Raw genomic sequence first — 27,755 nt, 5'->3', positions numbered from 1 at the left:
GAAATGGTCTCTGTGGGTGGGCTGGTGTGAACAGTGCTGGTGCTGTTCTCAGACTATGTGCTTATGAGCTTTGGCATCCTGAACACATTTTTTTTTTTTTAAAATCTCAGAGGATCTTGGTAATCCAATCCAATTACAGCCACACGGACCTGTGGATAAGGTTGAACACTGCAGGGAGTTCTATGGTTTGAGCCTTAAATGGCCCCAAAGGCCCATGTATCCAGGTCATCAGCTTGTGGCACTTTGGGGAGGTGATGGAACCTTTAGAAGATGAGGCTTAGCAAGAGGAAGTTAGGTCATTGGGGGTGTGCTCTGGAATGGATGTGGAATCCTAGCCCCTCCCCCATTGTATACCACAAGTGAGTTTTCCTCTGCTATGTGCCATAATGGTTTTGTTTGTTTGTTTGTTTGCTTGTTAGAACCAACAATGGTTTGGTCAAGTTTCCATAGACTGAAGCTGGAAATTGTGAGCCTAAATTTCTCTTTGTTTGTCTGGTATGCATTTGCATATGCTCATGTTTATGTGTATGCGCGCACATGTGTGTGTGTGTGTGTGTGTGTGTATGAGGGTGCACATGCATATGTGTGTAAATACATGTACAGTTCACAAGACAACCTCAAGGTATCATTGTTTAGGCACAGTGTACCTTGGTGGGTTTGTTGTTGTTGTTTGTTTGCTTGTATTTTGTTTTGTTTGTTTTTTCAGACAGGATCACTCATTGGCCTGGAACTGGCTGGAGCCTCTGGGATTGACCTCACTCTGTCTCTCTAGTCTAGTCATCACAAGGGCATACCATTGTACTTGGCTTTTTTTTTAAACCTGGGTTCTGCCAATCAGACCCTGGTCCTGTGTTTACATGGAAAACACTTTACCCAATGAACTAATGTCACAGTTCTACTTTTGCCCTTTGTAAGTTATCTCAGGTATTTTGTGAGAAAGTGGAAGTGACTTCTTTTCTTCTTGAGGAAATTCTGGGATTTTTTTTTTCCTTAAAGGTAGGACTCATTTCCCTGATCCCCCTCCAGATTCCAGGGACCAGCTGGGTCCATATCTTTTTCTTTTCTTTTTTCCACATCTTTTTCAAAGTACTCATGTACCCACATTTCACATTCTGCCTTCACGTTGTTCATACAACATGGGCCGGCCCATGAAGCACTCACTCTTTGTGCCAAGCGTAGTTCTAGCGGCTGGAGGTAATCTCTGTGGAAATGCCCAATGAGGCAAGCAACATGTCACTCCTTTTTCCCCACTGCAGACACATGTTAATTCAAGCAGCAGGGGTTGGAGGGATGGCTCAGTGACTCAGAGAGCCAGCTGCTCTTCCAGAGGGCATAAGCTTAATTTGTAGCACCCAAATTGTGACTCATAACCATCTATAAATTCAGTATCAAGATCTCTGACACCCTCTTCTGGCCTCAATAGGCTGTGGGCACATTCATGGTTCACAGCCTTACCTATAGACAAAACACCCATACACATTAAAAAAGAAGAAAGAAAGAAAAATGTAAGCACCCCCACCACCATCACCATCACCAGCGGCGGCGAAGGCAGCAGCAATAGCAGCAGCAGCAGCAGCAGCACTAAAACAACCACACAAAATGCAGCCAAGCCTGAAACCAAGAAGGGAAAGCCTCAGAAACCAGAAACAAAGGAAAAGTCTCAAGTCAAGTCCCATGGGGACACCATGGAAGAGTTCAGGAAGTGGCTCTGGTAAGGGTGTAATTGAGTGTTGCATGGAAATTTCTAGGGATGTCCAAACTACAGTTCTGGGTCTGGGTGGGGGTGGAGTATTGTCTGTGAGAAATTCAGCACTTACCCGTGGTTCCTAAAAGCCAAGGAATCGTTAAACCACAGGCAGAGACATTAGTTACTACCTCAGAGGACAGCTACTTCCACATTTAGGAAACAGACCTATATGATCCCTCATCATAGGAGGAGGCCATAAGTAAGGTAGAGAGGAAGCAACTTTCTGGGCAGAGGAGGTAGCAGTCACCTAAGTTCTGAGACCAGGATAATTTAGAAAAGTTATAGAAAAATGAAAAATGGCTAGTTATCCAGAACAATGAGTCAGAGGGTAGGAGAGTTCAAGAGTTGTGGCTTGGTGTCTTCTCGGGGTGGAGGGGAGCCGGGTGACCAAGGCAGGGGCATGACTGGGCTTGGTGGAAGCTTGGGCACTCAGAGCTACACGCAATTTCTGCTACAGCACTGCACTTTCCTGCTCTTCCTCACTCCACCCCCCACCCATCTAGAACATTCCTGTTTTTTATTTTCACAATAACACCACAAAGGAGTCATTAAGTATCTTCTCTAACCCACAGTGACCTAATCCATATCTCTTGGCTCTTGACTGAGACATTCATTATCTGCGATTCATCGTAAAGCTCTTGCCAAGGAGATGCGACACTTAGGAACACAAGACATAGCCAAGCAATTGGCCCCACCCAGAGTCGTTACACTGAGCTGTATTCTCAGCACCCTTGGACACTGGTAAGAGAAAGCACAATCTTGATTTTCCTTGGGCAAATGGGCTCACCCATGTCTTTCCTGTGACCTCTAACTTCTGTGGATTATTCTGATGGACAGAGAGCCCTTCACCAACCTTTGAGCAGCATTAACTGTTACAATCGCACCCAAGCAGATGGAGCCACATTGAAGGGTGCTTTCTTGTACTAGCCTTGACTTGACCCACCTCAGTTTGTTGTATGAGGTCCTGCATACCTCAATGTGGTTGGCACACAAGGGCAGTTTCCCTCTTTCTTGGGTCTTCATTTTCCAACAATTCCCGAGAATTGACTGCCCAGATCTGGCTCTGCATCAGCTTTGTAGAAGCTTCTTTAGAATTTGAAACTGTTTTCTTGGATAGAGCATGTGGACCTTTTTTTTGACAGATCTTGGAGTCCCTTTGGAAGGTTCATCTCTCAGCTCAGTTCCCTGAAGGGGAAGGTGTGATGGCTTGGGAGGTGGTAGAGAAGACAAGATGAGACAGGCTACAAGACCCTTTAGTGTTCTGGTTGGGTGGCTTCACTGTGTTTAGTCTAAAGGCAATTTCAGTGACTAGACACTTTGCCCCAGGGCTATATATGCACTTCATATGAAGATTTCCCTACAACTTGGACTGCTGAGAATGAAAATTAAACTATCCTTATGGTGCCCAAAGGCAACTCTGGGTGGTAACCATGGAAACCTCCCATTGTTGTGAATGGTCCACCACCAGAACAAAAGCCATTTGTTTTCTGCCTCCTTGAAGGGGGGAGGGCATTAAGTGCTTTGCCTGCCCTCTTTTCCTCATGCCATCTCACAATGTTTCAGGTTAGGGTTTAGGTACCCAAGGATAAGAGGGGCTACTCAGGACCTGGGAGGGCTTTGAAGGAGGGGAATGAAAGATTGGGATGAAGATGGCAAAAGATGACATCCTAAAGGGCTGGTGAGAGGCAGTGGGTGGGGGCAGGCTGTTGTGTCACTGGAGATGCTATTAAGGGCATTTATGAGCAGCATTCATGTCTGGAGTCCCATCTGACTGGCATCAATAAGTGTCTCTGTTCCATTCTGGAAGGAGAGCCTTAATTAGGCATGAAGAGATTCATCAAACAGCAGCCTCTTGGAGCTGTTGGTCTCCCTGCCATCTGGACGGATGGTTTCCCACTCTCAACAATAACACTGGGGTTGATGGATGAGGTCCCACAGCTCAACACCCCCGGGCTCTGAGAAACCCAAATGGCATTTGTCCTTCCCCAGAAACAGTGAAAATCCGCCTGTGTTGGTGGGCATATGTGCTGTGGTTCATACTAAGTTCGTCCTTGGAAGATGTGATGCTGACCTGGGGCAGCCAAGCCCACATCTACCTGAAGTCAATTTTTAGTTTCCAGTGAGTGCTCCAACAACATGGATTTATAGGAAAAGCCCTGGAGTGAGGGGAGAATGTTGGTGAAAATTCCATGCAGGTCTTTGCCTCTGTTTAATGACCTATTTCTTCTGCTTTGGTGCAATCCACATGACTTTTTTGGAAGGTTCTTTTGACATGAGAGATGCAAAATGGCTTCCTTCTTTATAAAAACCTCTATAGACACCCAGGATTTAATCCAACAAACATTTATTGAGCAACTGTTGTGTGCTATGCACCACGCCTAATGCTGTGATGGATACAGATGGATAAAACAGTGTCTGCCTTTGGCAGGGTTACAGTCTACAAACAGACATAGGACAAGTGCACAAGTAGCTATAATACAAGGCAGAATATGGTAAGTGCCATGAGAAAGGGAGAAATAAAGTGCTGTGGTGGTTCTGTGGTGGGAGAGGTCCCTGCATTGATGGATCAGGGACTGCTTCATGGCGGATGTGGTCTCTGCATGGGCCTTGGAAGAAACTCAAGAGTGATCCAGAAGATGGCACAGGGCCAGGAAATATGGTGTCTTTCCCAATGCTGACAACTCTTCTGGATTGGCCAGTGCAGGGTATGAAGGGACCTGATTGGGTGTAATGTCAGGATAAAGACGGGCACATTTTTGTGGGCCAGGAGATCTTAGCATGTTCATGACGAGCTGGAGTTACATACCATTGTGCATGCTCGGGGAGGTCTCTGGGAGAGGAGACCACTTCTAAGGGGTCCATGGGACAAGTAGAGGTGAGGTTGGGACTACTTGGGAAGAGTAATGAGGGAACACATGGAAGAGTCAGTGATCATCTTAGGGTCCCAGACTGTGTTGAAAGAATCATTGGTATTCCAACTAGAAAATAAGGGGTCATGCAGAGAAGATAGATGGTCTACTTAGCTTTAGATGTCTTTGAGTTCAAGATGTCAGAGCAGAAAGAGTATGCTGAAAAAGCAGTGTATCATCCTGGAACTGGGAGCTTCCAATGGAGCTAAACAGCTAAGGGGAATGGAGGGTGTTCTTTGGGTGGTGGTAGTTGGGTCTGAAGGAAGGCATGCATCTGTGGATGCATGGCTTATAGGCCTTCCAGGAGGACCTTGTTGGGAGAAATGGCTACTTTGTGGTATAGGGGGACGAGATGGGAAAATGGGCAGACCTTCCTTGGCTATTTTCAGCTCAAGGTAGGAATGCCAATAAATACCTCATAAATACATAAATAAATATATAAATAAATGGTCATGGAGGTTGGGATGGGAGGGGCAAAATCTTAAGAACATAGTGTCTCGCACAGGAGAATTTGCTGTAGGGCAAATTTGCATTTAGCTCGTGGAAGTGACTGAGATGCTGGTCCCAGGAGTAGGCTAGGAGGGGACATTAAGGTGAGGTACAGGGGATTGGTGGCTGTAGGGACTGCAGACCCTGCCAAGGTCTGGTAGTGGAGGAGTTAAGTGGAGAGGCTATAGGAATCAGGGTGGATGCAAGAGGGGCTGAGGAAAGTCTAAGGGCATGAAAGACTCCTTGTCTACAGGAGGAGCCTCGTTTGTAGAAGAATGAAGGTTAAGTGGGAGGGAGAGGCCAAGACATTATGAGAAAAATCCTCATGGTAAATGCCCTCCCCCTTTTTGTGATGACAGAGCCAGGGGGTGGGGTCACTAGAGGTTCAGAGTAAATGGAGTTCTGGCAGGCTTAGGCAGGCTGACTGAGGAGGTGACTGATAACCAACAGTAGAGGGGACTGGCTGAGGCTGATGTGATGCTATGTGGCTGTTATGAGGTTAACAGTGCAGGCTGTGTCTCCCTGGTCCCTGGGACCAGCCAAAGTTAACCAGCCTATGTTAAGAGACTTCAGTGGAACTTAGCCCCACATGAATTTTCAATAGTCAGTAAAGGACACTTGGCTGCTGACTGGAGAAGAAGGGCAAGAAGGAAAGCCAAGGTCCATGGAGATCCTGCAACTACATGGTCCAGATCATTCTAACAGCACAGGGTCTGCTAAGTTAGGGGAAGGGCATATTTGGGTGGTCCTGGGACCCCTGCCTTTTCCCATCAGGTTACAGCCTGCGTAAGTCTAGTTTGACAACTGGCCCTTGAACTCCTCTTCAGAGAGGATGCTGGGTAGAGCACCTCTAGAGGTCACCTCCAGAACCTGACCTCTGGGCCTTCTTCATGATTCCACATGGGATGTTCTGACATCCAAGGGCTTTCCTAATGTGAGGCCCTGTTGGTGATCACACCTATTCCTCTAGGGCACTGCAAACTTTAGAAATTAAATGTCTTCTAGAGCCTTTGAGAGCCTTCAGATGAAAGGCTCTGGAGACATGTAAAATATGATACTAATTATCTCCACTGCTCACGAGGAGTCTGAACCACTCAGCTCCCAGAGAGGCTGTTATGGCTGTTACTTTTTTAAATATTCATTTTATGATGCAAATCCCAAATCGCAAGCTTCATACTGTAATAAGAACAAAGAGGGGAACAGAAATGTACTGTCCTCAGCCTGTTTGGGGCTGGAGGGAATGTATGCAGGGTTAATGGTTCTAGGGTATCCCACCACTGTCTCTGCTCACCTCCCATCAGCCATTAATTTAGAGCAAGCATTGTGTTCTGAATGGCTGTTGATTAATTGCGTTAGGCCTCAGATGCTTGGGAGCAGAACTTGATTACTTTTTTAAAAAAAAACCTCTTTTCACCTTCAAGATAATAGTGTTTTTTTTTTAAACATTTCTCTTTCAAATATGTTTTAAAACACCATTATTTATCAGGCGAGGGAACTGCATCTAACACATCAAGCTGGCTAATGCTTTGCTGTGTGTGACCTGTAAGTCCAACCCCTAAGTTGTTGGCATCGAGCCCAGATTTCCCCTGGAGATTATGTCCAGTGTTTGGAACTGTGTTTGGCTTTGGGCTTTTTACAAGAAAAACAAGTCTTAAGTGGGAGTCCTCACAGAGGGAGGAAGGCTTTTGGAAAAACTCTGCAGTGGTTGACTGTGTAGGGGGGAGGTGAGGGTGGGCGGGGATGTAGGGTGGCCACTGGAACCTCTCCCAGAAGAGCTGGGTGTGGGCAGGTATGACTGTCAAGATGGGAAAGTGACAAGGTGACATTGACATGGCAGGCTGGCTGCGGGGGACTCTCAGAGTGCAGGATGCAGAAAGCAAACCAGGGAGTGACTGCAGAGACCCAGGGTGAGGTGCGTCACAGTCTTCCACGTGTCCAGTTCTGTGAGGTGCCTAGAAAGCTGATTGGATATGTTTGGAACAAGATGACACTTATTGTGACTGTGCTCTTTCAAGCACTTGCTATGTCTTTCTGGTAATAGACGGGACAGTAGAGTTCCTTCATGTGACATTCTAAGAGGATGGGATAAAAGCTAACCTGGAAGTTGAAGTCCTAGGGTCACTTCTGCCTCAGTGGGCCTCACCCAACAAAATGATCATATTTTGTATTCCTTTGTCCTTTTCTGAGGTGGAGCAAACACCTAGAAGATGCCAAGCTTCTAAATGATTGATAACAATCTACCTCTTCAGGGCCACGTGCTGCTCCGCCCTACTGAGTCCCAGGTCCTTGTCTAACCGGAATATGGGGCTGTCATTGAGTCTCCTCCAGCCTTTCTCCAGAGCTGTGGAGGCAGGCTTGTCTGGGACGCAGGCGCCACGCACACTTGGCCTTTGGGCAGCTGCACTCTCAAGTTCATGAACAAAGTCCTCATCTGTTGTGACCCGTGCCGCTTGGTCTCCTTGTGCCTCTGCCCAGTGGAACTCTCCAAGTCTCTCCTCCATGAACTGCACCTCTTTAGACTGGTCCAAGCTGCCATCTCTGGGTCTGGGCTACCCAGAATCCACTTCACTCGGAGGTTCGGGGAAGCTGACAACAGGTGGCTCTCCATTCATCCATGAGCCCAAAGATCCATCCAGCCCAGGAAGCGGGTTGTCATCCAAAGTCATGGGACTGACTTCTTTGCATGTCAAGTCCTTCTGCCCCCAGAGATGGACTGAGTCTCCATCTGGTCTAGGTGGGTTCTCCACACCTTCTTCCTGTGGCTTATCTGCCTAATGCTAGATGAACACCACACAGTTATAAATACTCAGGTCAATATATATATGCAGGTATAGATATATATATTCTGGTCACTGTTTTACACTTTAACAAAGAAAACCACTAGCCTGCTTGTTCTATTGTTTGTGCCACCCCGACTCCCGTCTGCCTGTGGTGTAGCCGGCAGGAAAGTGAACCACCGAGTCCCATGGGCTGCCCTCCTTACGTCGCCCCGTCACACTGGCCGACAGTCAGTTTCAATGCCCCCTGTTCATGTAGGCTCTTGAGGGCCTTGAATTCCAAGGGCATGGTGTGGGGGCTGGCCTGGGAGGTGTAGCCATACTTGAGGCTGTCATAATAGTGGTACTTGACGGGGTTCTGATTCTGATCCAGTGGGAAGGGCCAGAAGCCATAAAGGTAGATCTGATTGCAGAAGCGTGTGGCCAGGGTGTACATCAGGAGGCCAGTGGTGGGTCTTTTGATGTGGACTTTGTTGGTCAGCCAATATCTGGAGAAGAAAAAAAAAGAAGTGAGAAAAGGAACAATAATGCCTGGGAAGATGGCTCACTTGGTAAATCCTGGCTTGTAGGCATGAGAACTTGTTTGGATTCCTCAGCACCTGTGTAAAAGCTGGCGGAGTATACCTGTAATCCTGTTGTGGGGGCGGGGCAGTGGAAACAGGAGGGTTCCTAGAGCTCATTGGTCACTCAGGCTAGCCAATCAGTGGGCTTTGGGTTTAGCAAGAGACCCTGTCTCTAAAAAGAAGGCAAAAAGCAAAGATACAGAATATCAACCTCTGGCTGCCACACTTACACACTTGCATGCAGTTTTGCATGTGCACAACCCCCGATGCACCTACTATACATTATACATTATAAAGAAACATGTACAGAAACAACGAAGAAATGTGTCTGTGAATACTTCTTTCCAAGAAGGAAGAAATTTTGTCTAGCAGCCCATTAAGAGTCAATCAAGTCAGAGACCTAAGGCTTCCTTCTCAGAACTCTGATGACCTCCACAGTTAAGCACCTGGACTACACCTTGAGTTGGTGCTTTCTTGTGCATGAGTTTATGAGGTCTGGGGTGCCAAGATGAAACGTAGTAGCTTGAGGTCATCCATGTGGTGTGTACCTTGCCTTGAACTCAAACCCATTGACAACTCACACAGGGTTAGCAGTTTTCTGTAATGGGCTGGATGATAAATACTTTTGGCTTTGTGACCCTATGGCGCCAATTATGACTATGCAGCCACACTAAGTCAGATTGTTAAAGAGCCACCAATAACATACGTTGGTGTGTCCATGCTTGGCCCTGACCTTTCTTAAAGCACGTTTGCATACACGGTGCCCACTGTCTTACAGAGAGTCCCATTCATCTTCTCCACTTAAGCAGGCACAGCTAGACTTGTTTCCTGTCAGTGCTCCCAGAAGTCCTGCCCTCTGAGGCAGTTGACTTTCTCTGACCATGCATGTAACTTTTCTGCGGAGCCAAGGTACTCTGGAAAGTGGTCTGGGCTGGATTCTGTATACATGCTTTTTCCAAAGATCTGCCACTCCACCTTGAATAGGAAGTCAGTATTTCCTGCCGTAGGACTTGGTCGAAGAGTGACAGAAGGAAACACAGAGAAGTACAGAGAGCAGGACATTGGATGAAGGGTCCTAGGTGAGTGGTCTGTGCGTTTCTGTGTGCCTTAGCCAGGACTGCAGCGTGGAAGGGGCCATCTTCCTTCTGGATGAAGGATCACGCCCAGAGGATGGAGATATGTTATTCAGATGGTTCCATCATTAACTTTCTGGGTCTTCACAAAAGTTACTTGTCTCCAATGGATCTCTTTTTTTTTTTTTTTTCCATATTGGCGCATAGTTCAAACAACTCCAGGTTCCAACATTCCAGGAGAGTCTGGAAATTTCTCTACATGTGAGAAACCTTCTGCCTGCTCATTTTCAATTCCTACTGTACGGACCTGGAGCTCACACCGAGCGGATCCCCACCTCTTTATTTGTAGTTAAAGCTCGGCTTCCCTGCAGCAGAATGAGTTCAATAGCCAGGCTCCTGTGCCAATGCGAAGGAAGAATTGCTGACCACTGAGCTGGCCCAATGTGTTTCTAAACCAGACCCAGACCATGATTTTCTGTCCTTAAACAACCTCTCTGGCACAGCATCTTACAGGCTTCCACCCACCACTTTATTCCATTGAAGTGAAGGCCAGCACAGTGTCTCATGGTCCACAGCACAGCAACACATACAACTTTACCCTCAAATGAGCCTATTAAATTTGTGCTGGAAGAGCACAAATATTTACTTATTGTCGAAGGTTAAAACTGGTTGTGTGTGTGTGTGTGTGTTCTTCTTAGTGATTTTAGCTGACAGGGAGTGGAGAGGAGGGGTAGGCTTCCTAGAAGCCCAAGAAATCCTTTATGTACAATGGCTCTTTCTGAAGCTCAAAAAGGGAACCCAAAAGATTACAGAGTCAACCTTAGAGCATTTCCTTGCTTCTTTGTTTGGAAGAAGCAGTAGCTTATGAGTTTGATGAGGGTACAAATGCCTTATAATCCATGGAATTAAAGTATTCAATCTTTGCAAAGTTTGATCAAATAAAAGGTATTCTGAGGATGCCCCACACCCACCCCTCCGACAGAACTCTCTGTCTGGTGTGATATTAGTGTCACTTTGGACCTTGAGTTAGGAGACTGCGTCCAGATGACCACTTCCAGGCCTGTGGTTCTCGTGGGCACAGTGGTCCTTTGTACGACCATGGTGGCTTTGTAAGTCTGTCACTTGGACACTTTCTTTCTTCTGCCTCCCCTTATTTTATTCTATTGAAACCTAGAAACTTCCTAGAAACAAGATTTTCCAACAGGGAAAAAGGTAGAATGACAAAGACAGAGCCGTGCAGTGGCTCTAGTGACTGCACACATGACACAATTGAAAACAGCAAGGGATAAGTCTGTGGATACAATACAAATCTCTCCTGTCTTCTCCACACTGCTGATGTTTCTATGGTGATGATCAACCATTGCCTCCCCCACCCCCTAACTCCTCACAGCCTCCTGGGCATCTCTCAAAAACCTGTCCCTGTTCCATGGGCCATCCAAATTCCACGGTGGAATCTCCAAAAGACCTTCCCTGGCTGCTCTGGTAGCTTTGTCTACACACTACCACCTTCCATAATGTAAATGGTCATAGCTCTCTTCCAAGGCCCTATGTTGTCTCACAGTGGTTCCCCTATCGAGGTTCTGTTGCATTTTTGTCTTGGTCTCTGGGCTGTATCCGAGGTCACCTGTTAGAAGGTTCTTTCCCAGGTTGTTTAAATCTCATGGGACCGCAGTGCACATGTGCACCTTTTCTTTATACTCTAGGATCACAGTGGGTCATCCCTCTTGCTGCCTCTGTGTTAAAGGGGTAAGGACTTCTGAAGTGTATTGGCACTTGCATGGAAAGAGGTCTGATTTCAGAAGAGAGGGCTGTGTTTAGTCTTTTCTTCCCTTACACTGAGCTTCCACAGGGTCATAGTCTACTTTCCATGGGCTAGGTATGGGCCTGGGTTGAGGTGTTTCTTGTCTAAAAGAAAATATGTAGAGAATATGAGGGGTAGCCTATGTGTAGTAAGTCCCACAGGGGTCCAGGATGCTGTGGTTATGGTGTCTCTTCACAGCAATAAAAACTTTCGATAAGACAGGTAGAAAACATCAGCCAGCCATACTGCTGATGAGAGAGCTCCATGGGAGATATTGATGCAAGAGGGGAATTAATGTCATTATTCCAAGAATCCACAGGCTATCAGAAGTACTGATTGCAGCTACTTAGGTCTTTATGAAAGGCCATATTTTGTGAGGTTTCCTTCCAACTGCCTCATATTGCATACCATTCTGATCTCTTGTGAATTTCATGTTTTAAAAAGTCCATCTTGTGACCCTTATTTGTCTCCAACTATGATGGCTATTCTTGGCTGCCACCACACTTGGAAATAACTAAGAACCCATCAAATAGGACACACCTGTGGGGGATTTTTGCTTAATTTGAAGAAGAAAGGTCCACTTCTAATCTTGATCTTTGAGGTAGGAAGATGTAACTTGAATCCAGAACTTTTGAGGTGGGAAGACCCACCTCTAATCTGGCCCATACCTTTCATTGGAGGTCTATATAAGAATATGGAAGAAGGAAGGTATTGTTTTTTGCCTCCTTCTTTTTCCTCACTAGTAAATCTATTCTTTCAGTGGTATTAGAGGAACCTTTTTCAGGATTTTGGCATATACTAAAGACCAGCTGAGACATCCAGCCTTGTGGACTGGACAACTACTAGATTTGTTGGCCTTTACATTCATAACTAGCCATTGTTGGATTAGTTGGATCACAGCCTATAAGTCATGCTAACAAATCATCCATATATGTATGTGTGTGTGTGTGTGTGTGTGTGTGTGTGTGTATTTCTGTTACTCTAGAGAACCCTGACTAATATACTAACCATCCTAATAACATTCCACAGCCACTCCCCTCATACATCTCAGATGAGGTGTAGCCTTGACTTCAGTGGCCCTCTCACAATATTCTACCCCTCACCCAGGGTTTCACATAGTGGTAACAGACTGGGGCATTAGGAAGTTCTCAAGGATTAAGCAAGATTCTATTGGTGAGGGTTTGAACTGAGGCTCCCCTCATCAGGTCCTCTGATTTCACACCCATGTTCTTTGTCCATTGCAGTCTAGCCCTGATGGTAGCTGGGTGGCCATGGAGGTGCATGATGTTAGGAAGTGGGTCTGCTCATGGGGGCCACCCATTTATTCACCAGCTAACAGGAAGGAAGCATAGTGATTGTTTAGGGATGCTAGGTGCTGAAGTTGGGGCTCCTGGGTCACCACCGTATTCTCTGTGCTCAACGGGGCTCTGAGATGAACTTGGGAGGGCTGTGGGAGACAAAGGCAGGGATTCTGGAAAGAGACAATTCCAAGTGGGGATAAATGAGCTTTTGATAGTGATAAAAGTTCTTTAAAAAGCAGGATTGTGCAGGTGGTTTTACAACTGTATGTTATAGCTCATCACACTGTAGTTACAATATGCAAATTAATAGGTGTCAATTATACTTCAATAACATTTTTTTCCGTTTGTTTATTGTTTTAAAGATGACTTCTGAAAGGATAGCCAATGATGGCAGGTCCTCCCACTCATCCTGGGAGACGTTCATCTACCTCAACTGACACACATCCAGTAACGGGGAACTTGCCCTTTGCTAAGGTGGCCTTTTACATTTCAGCCCTAATGTGAAGTTTCTTAAATCATTGCCCACTGCAACACTGGGTCTTTAGCAGATGCCTGGAGCCTAACCCTCTGTGTAGCCTGCACACTGAGATTCCCATAATGTCCTCCCTCCAGTAACTCCTGCTCTGGGTATGCTGTGGCAAAGGACCCAATGGGAAAGGGAATGGGGTAAATATAGGAAAGATGAGGATTCAGTCAGCCCAGCAGCCTGGCAGTTTACAGTGGCGTAAACTGGGATTTGGAGTGTGTATAAGGGGAACCAGTGTCCAGCCACTGTGTTGTCACATCATGGGGAGCAGTGGTAATGGTGGCATCTTCAGGAACGACCAATTTTATTATTGCTCTGTAAGATGATACGAAGGTTTTCCGAGTTATTTTTTAAAAGCACTAGAAATTGAGTGTGTGAGTGTGTGTGTGTGTGTGTGTGTGTGTGTGTGTGTCTGTTTAGAACACTGTGGGCATTCAGTGGTAGAACACTTTCCCAGCATGCATGAGGCTCTGGGTTCAATTTTTAACACTATCAAAAATATATTTACTTAAAAGAATCATGTGAGACCTTATTGAGTAAGTGAGTCAGACAGAATCTGTCTGTGGTTAGAATACCAGCCTCCTAGATTGAATTTGTCTTCCTCTTTCAGTGAAGAGGCAAACATAGTGGACCAAGGAGATTTTCCCCAAGCAGATGGAAGATCCATCTGCAAAAGATTAGACAGAGTTTGGATATTAGCTGTGTTTCCCAATCTTGATCTCTGGGTCAGTTGTTTCCCTGTGCTGATTCCATGTGGCTAAGGGCTGGGGTGACATGGCTGTAGTTACAACTACTGTTATGCAGAGTCCAGTGAGTTACAGCTGACATTATCCAGGGACCCGTGAACCACACTGAAGCTCGCTTCCTGAGCTAACATCACCAAATGCCATCCTGGGGATTTATGCTTTGTTTACTTTCTGATAGTAAGGCCTTAGCAGGGGACAACTTTCTGAAATGAATTTCTATTCAGGCCAGTCGTGCTCTGCCCAGGGGTGTATGAGTTTAATCAATGGGACAAGCCAGCAGCTAGCAGGGGACAGTGCCATAGCATGCCTATGCTGAGATCGTCTCACTCCATACCTTTTTCCACCTGATCCTTGGGTGAACTTTCTCTTTCCCCAAATTAAGCATATACACCCCCCCCCCTTCCTGGAGACAGCCTCTTTTTTTTCCCTCTGACTCCTCCCCGGCTCAACCTGTCAGTCACATTACCTGATCGCCATGAACTTTCCCCCTACTCTTTTCTGTGCTTAGCAACAGGGCCAAGGCTTCATTCCTTTGTAGGATTCAGTCCTCCAGCTCCCTGCATGCTGTGCCTGCTTCCCTAGGCAGAGACAGTAGCATTTCTGGAACCTGCAGTGTGCTCCCTCACATATCCCAGCATCCTTGTGGTGTAGCTGGGTTATATCACCAGTTCTGGCACCCAGGCTACAACAAGGAAGGCTTCTCCTTTCTCTTCCCCTGATCTGGAGATGGGTTGATTAAAATAGGATGCATCATCGTGGGTCTCCAAACCACTGGTTGGAACAGAGCCAGGAACAACTCCCATTAGATTTGGTAAGATCGAGACAAAAGCATCTAATTTGTGTCCCTGGGACTTGAAGTTTTTCATTGTAGCAGGTTTGGAAATAGTAGTCCTTAGGTCTGTTGCGTGCCACATCCACTTAAATAAAATTGAAAAATGGGAAGATGTGGGAAAGATGAAAGAGGAATCTAGCATTGTGCACAGCTTCCGAACTGTGGACACTGAGACAGGAACAGAAGACACAAGTCTTCAGACCCAGTGCCAGAGTTCCCATCCATAACCCCTACCTGAGAAAGGTGTTAATGGCCCACAAGGTTGTAGAATAAACCAAAATGTGGTGGCTCTTGGTGGAGGGACCCACCTACTCATCATTCTGCCTCCAGGGTAAACAAGAACTCCTGAGCCATGTCTGACAGGGACACGGGGGCTTATTTAATGAGCAGCTTGTAATAGAAGCTGACTACGTTAAGTAGGAACAGATCACTCTCGATTCCCTTTCTGTCTCCACAGTCTCTCTGGCCAATTTAGAGACCATGTGCATGGCTGACTTGTAGACGGTTCCTTTCCTTGGGATAACAGCTGGGTGTTAAAACACAAACTAATTAATTTTGCCTTCCCAAATGAGGTTAGCTGGGTGCATCCAGAGAGTTGTATTGACAATGCACCTTTTAATATCCTAGTCTTGAGATTTTAATTAGAAGGCAAAGTAATCTCAAAGACGGCAGTAATTATTTTTTAAATTGGCCACCCCAATAACTGTGCTGGTTAAGCACTGTATTTTATGAGCATGGGCACCAATCAATGGGGATTGCTACCTTTAGAGTGGCTCCTTCCTTCACCCTGGATTCTTGGGGGCAGTACATGGTGAGAATAATGGCTGACAATGGTTGGAGAGGGGCCAGTGAGGGTTTTCTTCAAGAAGCTAATAACATTGTGGGACAGGGCTCATCATGTCCTTGTAGGGAAGGAGTATCCGCAGGGAGATGGGGATGGCACTTGATGCTTTGTGCAAGCTTAGCAGTACGGTATGGAAGGTGTTCTTCACTGGTAAGGCTACTGCAATATGGGTCAGCCCAGATCTAAAGGTCCCACAGTTCACTGCTGTGCTTCCCTTGGTTGTACACTGAAGTCTCTTCTATGCCCTGGCTAATCTCAGGGTGAATTTGTCCATTTTGCATGACATTTAAGCTTTGGCTTTACTTTAGAATTTGGGGCTGTTGTCAAGAGTTGGTAAAGTGCTTGCCTTGCAAACAAGAGGACTGGAGCTTAATCTCTTCAAAAGCTGGAGGAGGGTAGCCTAATCTTTGAGCCTTATATCCTGTCCTGCACCAAGAAACTCTGTCTCAAAACAAAAGAACAACAACAACAAATTAAACAAAAAGCAACAACAAAAAACCCAAACCTTTCCTTGGTTGGCACATAAGGATGACTTCTGGCCTCCACATGCACACATATAGATGCATATTTACTTATACACATAACATGCATGTACACACAAATTCACACACACACACACACACACACACACACACACACACACGGAGGCCATGGTAATAAGGGAGGATTCTGGTACGTAGGTGTCTAGTTCTCCAGATTTATCTACACCAATATTCTATCTAGTTCAAGTATACTTCAATGACCAACCCACCAAAAATCTCAATGATCCTATGAGTACATAGGATGAAATCAATGGCCTCTGTCAGGCTGGACATGTCAGCTGTCTGGGCTGCAAATCTTCCTCATCAATGCTCTGTACCACCCAAGTGCCACCAAAGCATCTTGATCTTCTCCAAAGCCTTTTCTATATGTTTTTGGTCAGCCACTTTAGAATGTTTTCAGTTGTCCTATGACTTCCTGCCAAAACCTTCAGGTCCTCCATGGATGGCTTTGGTCGTGTGTGCTGATCCCTATCACAGCATCCACCACTACGTTACACTTTAATTATTTGTTTGCCTGTCATTTCCTCTCTGCACTTCTAAGTTCTCTAAGGAAGTGGATTGACTTCTGTGATGGTTTGTATATACTTGGCCCAGGGAGTGACACTGTTGGGAGGTGTGACCTTGTTGGAGTAGGTTTGGCCTTGTGGGTGTGGGCTTTAAGACCTTCATTCTAGCTGCCTGGAAGCAAGGATTCTGCTAGCAGCCTTCAGATGAAGATGTAGAACTCTCAGATCCTCCTGCATCATGCCTGCCTGGATTCTGCCATGCTACCCCCTTGATGATACTGGACTAAAACTCTGAAGCTGTAAGCCAGCCCCAATTACATGTTGTCCTTTATAAGACTTGCCTTGGTCATGGTATCGGTTCACATCAGTAAAACCCAAAAGACAACTTCCTTTTTCTCTGTAACCTGAGATCCTAGTGTAGGATGTCCATGAAGTGCATTCTTCACAAGTCTTCAGTGATAACTGGCAAGCAGAGTTCATAGGTCACTGTGGGGATACTGTCAGGAGAGGTATACGGGCTCACTTGGCATATTCTACCCATCCAGGCAGCAAGCAAGATTGTGCATGTGATAGGCTAGCACCAGTCTAGACAGCATATTGCTTCAACAAAGGAGTAAAAGAAAAATCATCATGCTGGTTATTTGAAGGGCCCTTCCTGATACGAAGCAGGTGCTTTGGGTGTAGAGAGACAATTTTTCATACTTAAGAATTATCTGAGAATCTAAAGGGCTGGGAGGACTCCAGAAAGAAGATTTGTTGGGAGCTTAGACCTTGTGGCTAGATTCTAGAGTTTAAATTGATGCTACATACAAACAAACAGATTATATTAAACCTTGTTCATAATCAAAGGATTTCAGTTTCAAATAACAGTAATCAGATGCCAGTTTTCACTAGATTGGTAAAGATGACAAATGTTGAAAGTACATGTTGGAAAGGTTTTGGGAAAGCAAGTATTTTCAATAATTGTAGGTGAAAGTAAATTGGTACTTGCCTCTAGGGAGGGCAGTTTGGCAACAGCCATAAAGATCAACAAGGCATAGATCCATCTCCCTTTTTAGCAAAGAGACTTCTAAAGAGCAAGCCCACAGATAGAGATATTTTGTAAAAATCATCAGAAGTGATGGATGGATTCATCCATTACTGCAGCAAAGACCGGGAACAATGCCTCTGTCTACACAGGTGACGAGCCAGGTGTACCACGTATGGCCAGGCAGCTTTGAGGGACCATGAGGTGGCAGGCATCCAGATGGGACAGTTTTCAGTTTAGAAAAGGTGTGAGTGCACACAAATCCCTATGTGCAAAAAGGGACATAGTCACAGAAAGCCAGCTTTGCTGCTTGACTCCTGGAGGAGGATGAGAAATGAGAGGCTAAACTTCCTTCACCACACATACACACACACACACACACACACACATACACCCCAATGCACATTCTTGTACACAAATAAATAAATGCCGGTATCTGACTGAATATGTCCCAATACTATAGGCAATCTTGTCATTTTATGTTTTTACAGATTTATTTATTTATATATCTTATGTATGACTGCTCTTTCTGCATATGCACCTGCATGCCAGAAAGGGCATCAGATCTCATTACAGATGATTGTGAGCCACCATGTGGTTGTTGGGAATTAAACTCAGGACCTCTGGAAGCGCAGTCAGAACACATATAATTCAGCCAAAGGGAGGGAACGCAAGAATGGGCTGGATCTTCTCAAGCTCATTTTATTTAGAGGGAAGGCTTCACAGCCACTAACTATTCTGGGCTTTCATTTTCCTCCCCAGAGTTAACAGGTGGAGGAGGCTATCAAGACAGTGCAGTCTATAAAGCTTACGAGACATCTTAACCCTGCATTTGAACTTTAACTTGCTGCAACCCTATACTCCTTAAAAGTCCCACAAACATATTTACTCTTCTGTTGGCCTTTTCCCCCCTCCAACCCAGGCTTTCTTTGTGTAGCCCTGGCCATGTGTCACTCTGTTGACCAGGTGGGCATTGAACTCAGTGATTCACCTGCCTCTGCTTCTCGATTACAGCCAGTGTTCTTAACTGCCAAGCCATCTCACTGGCCCAGACAATCTTTCTTTTCTATAGAACAAACATCCAGAAAGGCAATTGTAGTTCCTTGGTTATCTGCCCACTGGAGCAGCAAAAGAGAAGGGTATGGCTAGGGGTGCCCGCGATGGACTGGGGTGGCTCGCTTGGGGAAAGCTCCCCTACTGACGCTGGGCTGTCCCTTTGTCCTCTGCACCGTCCATCCTCTCACCCAGCTTGCTCTTTGGCCTTCAGGCGTCTGCTCACGGAGATGGGCGGGAGGACCCCACCACTGATCTTCTGTTCTAAGCTCTGGCAGAAAGGGGACCTAAATAAGTGTCATTCCAAGACAAGCCTCAACATTCCTGGTACTTAATTTGGCACTGATTCACAGAGTGTCTGCTCGGGGCCTGTGGGCTGCTGCCCCTGCTCCAGGGGTGGCCCTCTCTGTGATCACTGCCTTCCCAGTTGTTGTAATTGAATTAGAACCATTCATGACCAGCTGCTGACTAGTTTCCCACTCACCGTGCCACACTTAACTGCTTGGCTGTCCATCTACTTCCTACTCTTCCCCCCACCCCCCCCCCCCCGGGCCAACGGCCAGCCAGGGCACTGGGCCACTCTGCAGGCTGGCAAAGCTCTTGGGAGTGCTGCTCGTGCTGGGGTCTTGTTGGCTTTTGCAGCTAGGCTCTGGCAGCCACCAGCTTGCTTTGCATTGTGCTTTTTGCAATTCCCCCGTCACGATCTCAGATGGGCTGGGACTGGTAAGTGCACTGATTCATGGGACCGAACAACTCTGGAGTGGAGTGTAACTGTTATGGATTTGTATTCCTCAAATTCACCAGCTGTAGTCTGTCCTGTCTAATTCTCAGCCCCTTGGTGTGTGGCCTTATTTGGTGATAAGATCTCAGAAGTATCCAGATTAAAATTAGACATTAGGATGGGCTTTAATCCGAGGTGTGTTATGTCCTTGTAAACGGAAATGTTTGTGGCATGTGAGTGTGAAGACAGTCACCTACAGATAAAGAAGAGAGATTAAGGTGTCTCGTAGCCTTCACAGGGGGCCAATGCTGCTGCATTCTAATTTTGGGGTACGCGGCCTCTAGAGTTATGAGAGGACCCACTGCTACAGTTGAAGCTTATCAGTCCTTGGCTTAGACTGCCCTCACTCAACAATGCACCAACCCTGTATGAACAACATGGATCCCCCTCCTCACAGCCCCAGGAAGGGAATTCACGGATCCCAGACATTTCAGAAGGTGCTGAAGATGTATCACTTCCTACAGGAGCCACCTGGCTGCCGAGGCTCTCAGGAGTTGGGATGGTCTCAGCAGTGGCCAGATGGCTTGTGCTCCCCACTCCTTTCCTCCTCTTACCTACAGCCTCACAGGCCCAATCTAGCAGTCCCTCGAGGGCTCTATTTCATCAGCCTAAAGTACCCTGGGAGCTTTGAAGTGTCTGATGAGTGCCCCTGACTGAATGAGGATGTTCTGATGCTCCCCAGAGCCTTCTCTTCCGAAATGTTTCAATTCCTCAATTTTTCTGCCACTGTGGTCCTTTTCCAGTCTGGTACCCCAAAAGCACATGTGACTCTTCAAGTGGGATCTATCTGGTCAAGCAGAGCACTAAAGTAATCCCTGACCTCCCTACTTCTAAGAGGTGCTAAAAGATCCACCGTTGTGCCCTGAGATCACGGAAACCTTTATGGTAGCTATCTGTCCACTCACAGTTTTCTGCCACCACTGTTTTCTGCCCAACGGCAGAATTTTAGTTTTGTCAGAATTTTCAGTTTTTTTCCCTTAGATTAACGGAGACTCTGAATGTGGACACTTCTATTAGAACTCTCTTACGGTGTGATTTTGTTAACGGAACTAACTGTGACCTATTTCAGCCATTGGCAGAAAGGGAGCCAGGGTCTGAGCCAAGGTCACCGAGGACTAAATAAGGTCAACATGAACACAATGAATTTAGCATCATTGGCTGGTCTGTGGTCATCAGAGAGTGGTTTGTCCATCTGTCATGGATATGGGGAGTGGCATGAGGCTGTGTAGACACCTCTTAATTTCACACCAGCAGAGCCTAATCCTAGCCCCCCTTCTCACCAGGACACTTAACATCTGCCAGCCTTAGTTTCCTTAAGAGTAAAAGGAGAACCGAGCTAGTATTCTATCTACAAGGCTGTTCCAAGAAGAAGGCTAGCATTTGTTTTTCTTCATTGTCCCAACTGTCAATCAGGCCACAGCTTCTTAAGTTGCCATGAAGGGCCTGGTCACCGTAGCTGATTTAGTCGCTGTGTAAATAAAGGGACCACACAGATCCCAGCGTACTGTCTGCTCTTCCCTTCACCCAGGAATCCCAGGACAGAACTCTCTGCTGCTGTCTGGTGAGTGCACCTACTTGACATGTTTCTTCCAACCCTCTCTTTATGAAATTCTGGATGAATAACCTTCACAAACTCAGGATTACTGGTGTACATAGTTTTCCCGTGTGTGTGTGTGTGTGTGTGTGTGTGTGTGTGTGTGTGTGTATGTGTGTTTTAATCATAGCCAAGATGACTGCCTCAATATCCTTCCAGTGCAGCTCAATTTAGAAGAGGCCATGGCTAGCTGCTCAGAGTACCTAGCTGCTAGTCTCCCCTGGATGTTAACTGGTCTTGATTTAGTGATAGCAATGGTTCTCAAGTTTATTACTCTGTGAAGTTCACCCTGTGTAAATGAGCTACTCTGTGAGGTTCACCATTACAAGAATCAGGTGGAAGACCTGTTAAAACACAGATTGCTGGATGCTTTCCTAGGGCTTGGGATTCTGTCCAGCTGGGTGGTCTGAACATGTACAAGTCTAAAAAGTCCCCAGGTGATGCTGATGGTGTTCATCCAGAGTCCATGCTTAAGGCCTCTACCTTAGGGCAGCAAATGGACATGTAGGTAAGGTATCAAGGATCATCTCACTTCCTCTAGGCCATAGATTACTCTCATCCTCTTTGCACAGAAAACAGAAGTTGAGGACTTTGTTTTACTTCTGTATTTTGTTTTTATACTTTTGTTTTTATATTCTGGGGATGGAACCCAGAGTTTCACATGTGCAAAGCAAGAGAGCTGCACTCCCAGCCTGTCCCTGTCTTTTGTTGCCTCAGTACAATCTACCTCTGTTTCTTTGGGTTTTGCCTGCAAGATAATATAGCTTTTTTGGTGCTGTTATTTTTTTTCTTACTATTATTACAAGCTCGAGCCCACCTTGGCTTTTTTCTTCTTCTTCTTCTTCACATTATTCTTCTAGAGTCCCTTCACTATTTCCTGGCCATGTGCACTAGAAGTAAAACAGAACTGATGAGGAGCAATGGGAGAGCCTGGATCTGTCCCTTCCGGGGGCCCTGTGTAGATGAGCTACTCTGTGAGGTTCACCTTTTCTATCTTTAAAAGGGGGTGACAAGACTAACTCTAGCTTTCCCATGACGTGGGCCAAGGCTCAGCATGGTGTCTGGCCCATAAGTGATAACTAAGATATCATGTGCCTGTATCTATTTTCCTATTTTCCATTTCAGTTCCTCCACACAGCATTCAGAACGTGTGATTGAAGAGTTGACATCCGAGCATGTCTACTTTTCTTCTGAAGAATAATTTGCATGCAAAGAAACAGCCAAGCAAATCAGGGAAGACAAACACATCTGGTCCACTCATGAGAAGGTTTTAAGAAGATAGTGCCTCACTAGGTGATAATAGGTATCAAGACTCTGAAGTGTTCTGACAATTCATCTTGTCTTGCCTGTAGTGAAAGCTGTTCCAGACCCTGAATAACTGTTGTGTGGACAGAGTCTCTATACCAGGGTGATATTTCCAAGCCCACTGAACTCTTCCCCTGCTCCCTAGAGATCTGGAATGAAGAGGCACAAGTTCCCACTGCACCTGCTACCATGGGAGTCAGATGACGTGGTTCTGCTCTTGATTGTGCCACTTAATCACCTTGTGTGGCATCACTGGATTTTCTTGAGAATTCTTTAGCAAAGATACTAGCATACCTCAAAAGTACACTCTTATTTAAGATCCTCGCCAGCAGAGCACAGGGGTCCAGATTCTCCAAGTCCTCACAGATGCGTGTTGTTTTCTGGTCACTTTCTTAATTTGCTTGATGACAGTTATGCTCCTAGGCGTGACGTGATGCCCCACTGTGGTTTTGTGCTTTCTGCAGTCACTAGTGATGCCAAATGACTTGTCATATGCTAATTGTCCATTTGCATTATCTTCTTTGGAGAAATGTCTATTTGAATCCTTTTCCCAGTTTTGAATCAGGTTGCTTGTGCTTCTACTATTAAGCTGTATGGGTTCTGAATAGATCCTGGTCCCTCACCAGACATACTACTTGTAAATATTTCTGCCTATTCTATGGGGTTTCTTTGTCACTTCCAGACAGAGCATCCTTTATGCATAGTTTGTCCCTCCCACTTTCTTCTCTACTACCCCCTTGACATTTCTCTTATGATTTTACTCTGCACCCCTAGCCTGTTCCTTCATATTCCGTGAACATCAGGCAAAGCCACCCTGAGGTGGAGGCAAGTTTCTCCAAATGATGCAGGCTGCCCACCTCCTGAAGGGACTCAGTACTTCATAGGATCCAGGGGTCTGTCTGAAGAAATCCACCCCTAGGCACCTCCCTCCTCTCCCTCCTCTCTCCTCTCCCTCCTCTCCTGGTTGAAGGTGTGAGGTGGGGCAGCCCACCTGTGGCTCCTGCAGTATTCCCTCCTGGCATGCCTGCAAAGAGAGCTGCCTTGCTCCCGGGATCAACAGCCTGTTTGTTTAAAGGACTCATTACTGCTGCTTAATGCTATTTTGACAGATGAAAGTGAGTCAATTATGGCTAAAAATAGCTCTGGCTGCAGAGGCTTCTTCCAGGTGGCTGCCTGCAGCCCCCAAGAAGGACGTTTGCTGTTATTGCCAAAGGGCAGTCAGTCCCTTGCCTTCCGTTATTCTCCTCGAATCTTCAAGTCAACTTGGGAGGCCTCCTTCCAGGAATAAATGCCCTTCAAGGCATGGGGCCTAAGGTCTGGAGGTCAAGGTTTCTCTGACGGACATGGAGTGAAAAGATGCCAAAGAGGGTTTCCAGAGCCTAGTGTCCTTCTGTTTCTCCAGCTTCCAGCATGGCTACCCTTGAGGCTTGTCTCTAGAGCTATCCTGGGGCCGGTGGGTTTCCTGAGATAACACATACCGGAATACATCCAGTTTGTCCATAGGTGAGAACGCTTTTGGGTCACCTTTTTTTCACGAGCTCGGGCCCTTTGTGGGCGACTCAGATGCCTTCCCTGTTATGTTGAAGGCCCATGAAGAGCATGCCCATATGCCCAAGTCAGCAGGGAGTCAGTACTGGGGAGCTTCTTCTGAGGAGCAGGGCTTGCCGGGATGGCCTGTTGGGTAGGTCGGTGATGTATATTTGTAATGGACACCTCAAATTTATGTTCACTAAGGTACTCACCTCCTCAGCACCTGCTCCCACCCCACCACCTAGGCTTCTTCACGCTCTTACATCGCAGAGTATGGTACTACCATCCACCTATTTGCTTAGGTCCTAATCCCAAAATGATGTGAAAAGAGATGGCCTCAGTACCAGCTCGATCCAGTGTCCCATCACCAGCCACCATCTGACTGCAACTGTGTGGTGCACCTTGGCCTAGAACCATTGAGCCAAGGCATGTCTGAGTTCCTGATTAGGAGCAATTGAGAAGAATGATTATTGTTTTTCTCAGTCCTAGATTTTGGAGTGATTTCTTACCCTGTAGTAGATCACTGGAGCCAAGTGAGTAATTGCTTAACATACAGCTCTTCTGGCTATTGTGACCTAGGGTATGATCCCGGGCAGTTTCCTGGTCCAGATCCCTGGTGGGTGGGTCTGGGCCTAGTCTCACAGTTGGGAAGAAGTTAGCATGAAATTAGGAATTACCAGTTTGCCTGGGGCTATTGAAAAGCCTAACTGGATCAATGTGGGCTTAAACAATTCTTCTTTCTTAAAAAATGATTTTATTTTTATTTTTGAGACAGAGCCTCCCACAGCCCTTGAGCTCACAATGGTGCTGGGGATGACCTTGAACTTCTGATCCTCCTGCCTCCACTACCCAAGTGCTGAGTTTACTGCCACCACGCCCTGACTATGGGGTGCTAAGGATTGGACCCAAGGCTTAGTGAAAGAGTCAAAGGTGTGGGTGACAACTATGGTGACAATGTATCTGTATCAGTTGCCCAGACATCATTTTATTTAGTCTTCACACACCAGTAACATTACCCTCCCGGTACCTACTTACTGACATGGAAATTAAAGTCCACAGAGTTTAAGGTAACATATTGAAGTCACTGCCATTTGTTCCTGGTGGAGATCACCTACCTGAGATGGCAGATATGAGACCTATCAGTCACCATTTTCCTTCCCAAGTCCATTGCACTAGTTACTACTGAGCCTCAATACGACCTCCAATCGCTCTTAAGAGCACGGGAAGGAGGCAGCTCACCCGGATGATACCCATTTGCCAATCTCCTTCGTTGCTGATGGAGGCTCAGAAAGGCTTGCTAAGAGCATTCAGCTAATGGGTATGGAGGCGGAACTGCATCTGAGAGGCAGCCCTGCTTACTTACCATGCACACCCCATCCTCAGCAATGAGGCATACTCACCCTCGGACTGCGTGCAGCAGGCGCAGGGACGGGTAAGCCGTGCGCACGTTGACGTGGTGCTTCAGGATGAGAGCATTGACCCACTCCACGCGCTCCTTGCCGCCCCGGGCCATGAAGGCAGGTATCCACAGTATGCTCCCATTGAGGCCATGCAGCCGCTGCAGCAGTTTCTCCCGCCACGTGGCATTCACTAGGTCCTCAAAGGCCCGCTGGATGACTGAGGGGTTCATGGTCACTAGGTCTGTCTTGAGGCCCACATCCCGGGCATACTCCTGAACTGGAGCCAGGTTGCACCTGAGGGACAAAAGGCAAACAAGGTCATTTGGAGGAGGATGGTCCTTCCTACCCGGAACGCGATCCTGTCCTCGGCCGCTTCTAGCTTCTTTCTCTTCTTCCTCATCAATGCGTGATGCTTCACAGGTCACAAGCACCTCCTATCACCTCTTCTCTTCCTCCTGCCTCAAATGTTTACTGAGCCTCTGATATCCTTAGACACAGCATGCCACTTGCCTAGAGGCCATTGTCTAAAAGAGGAGCAAGGGTGTTTGCCCCCCCCCCATCCCACAGTGAGGTTGCTTTTAACGGGTGTGCCTTGACCCCATTAGGTGACCCTTTATAGTGAGAGCAAAGAAGACAGATTTTCAGGTTCAAAACTCAGATCTGGAATGCTCTACCTGCAGGATAATGGGCAGCTTCTTTAGCCTCTCTGTGCTCTCTGGGGGCTTCTAGGACTTTGACTGTGATGGACACCACAGGGACTGTGGGTACTCAGACCATGAGGGGCATAGCCAATGCTAACTGCTGTCATCTTTGTGTGGACTAGAGGATGGTCAGGTGTTGGAATAGGGAGGGAAATCTGAAGGACTGGATGAGCAAAAAAGAACATTGGCAGACAGGCCCAGAAAAAGAGCTTGTCTCCAGTTTGTAAAGTCAGAAGAATCCCACAGAGACTTGTTAAAAATAGGATTCCCCAGGTCCTGATTCAGCAGGCCTCAGAGCTTAGGAATTTATATGTATATATGTATATGCATGTGCATACATATATTTTCTAAAAATCTCTTCCTCCCTGGGTTCCAAGCGACTTTAAAAAAAACCACCATGCTATGGGATTTTAGGCACAAGAAATTTGCCTGAGGGAAGAGAATATGGCACAGCATGGGTGTTTAGAAAAAGGTGTGTTGAGTGGGCCTGACTAACAAATATCACCTAGATGATCATGACAAGGAACAAAAGAGCAGCCAGATGAGCTATCAGAGGTTGGTTATGCAGAGACTTGGCTCTGAAGGCAGTAGAGAGCCATTTGAGGGTCTTGAGGGAACCAGCAGTGTGGGCAGATCTGCACACTGCACTCTCCTCCTTAAACCATTAGCCCCTCATCAGTGTCACTGAGGGACTGCCTGCCTTGGGTCCCACACACAAGGGTTTTGCCCCAGGTGTGCATGCAAGGCTTCCTGCCTGAGCCGAGGGCCCCAGGGACTGAGTCGACCGCCTGGAGGTACTGTCTTCCCTCAGTGGGTGTATGCCTGAGAATGCACAGCATGTGCAGAACGGAGGTTGGCTGTGTGTGAGGGAGGGGCCGGGGGCCATCGCTTCATGCACACCACCTGGCCCTGCCTTTAAGTGACAACTTTTCTTCTTTGGCTGAGAAAGGAAGTCAGTTAAGCCAATAGCAAGGGGGCATCCCTGAGTCCTGGGCTACACTGGCCACTTGGCTAGTATTCTTTCACAGGTCAGTTCATTTTCCTGTGAGCCTGTATTAATGTTACAGATGAGAGGGATGTACTCCTCAGTTGTCAATTAACTTGCCCAAAAATCCGGAGCCAGGAAGGGGACCATTAGGATTCAGACTTCGTGGTGTCTGACTCAGAAGCTCACAAACTCTCCAGAGCCTCCCCCAAATACGTCTTGTCTCCATCTCTATCCCTAGGCTTACTATCTCCAACTGTGGCATAACATTGTTGGGAAGAGAAATGCTGGGGACCTCTTCAGATGCTCCTGCTGTAGGCCTTGGAGAGTGGGGGTACATCCAGCACAGTGGCCCATCTGGGGCCACCCAGAGCTCCCTATTGCTCCAAGGCCAGATGAGCCAGACTTCCAAAGCTTTCCTGATGGTTAGGACCATTTGTGGACTGATTCCCAATCCTGAAAGCAGAGCCAGGGGGATTTCATCCTGTCAGGCTCACTGGAGACAAACACCGACTGCCGTGGGGTAAAGAAGGAAACACAGGTTTACTGGGTTCTAGTAGATTTGAGGACAGGCCAGGAGGTAGGAAACACAATGATTAGTACAATGACAATCTGAAAGGCCTCCACTGGAAGGGATATCAGCACATCTGCACCCTCTGAGGGCGAGGCCATTCAGAGCAGAGGCTTCGCACTCACATGGGGTGGGTGTGGGGGTCCGTGGGG

The 27,755-nt window shown here is 46.7% G+C and overlaps 1 protein-coding gene across 1 annotated transcript in view; it reads right to left on the bottom strand.

Moving 5' to 3' along the window:
- Positions 1–4,092: 4,092 nt before the first annotated feature.
- St8sia2 (ST8 alpha-N-acetyl-neuraminide alpha-2,8-sialyltransferase 2) overlaps positions 4,093–27,755 on the bottom strand; it is a 73,674-nt gene continuing 50,011 nt past the window's right edge. The window contains exons 5-6 of the mRNA XM_052160617.1: positions 25,347–25,640; positions 4,093–8,410 (exon numbers count right to left, since the gene is read on the bottom strand). Of these exons, the coding sequence (XP_052016577.1) occupies positions 8,125–8,410; positions 25,347–25,640 (580 nt within the window). The 3' untranslated portion in view covers positions 4,093–8,124. The remainder of the gene's footprint in view (positions 8,411–25,346; positions 25,641–27,755) is intronic.

This window comes from Apodemus sylvaticus, chromosome 1, assembly GCF_947179515.1.
Source record: "Apodemus sylvaticus chromosome 1, mApoSyl1.1, whole genome shotgun sequence".
Lineage (NCBI taxonomy): Eukaryota > Metazoa > Chordata > Mammalia > Rodentia > Muridae > Apodemus > Apodemus sylvaticus.
This window is presented reverse-complemented; position numbering and strand designations above follow the sequence as displayed.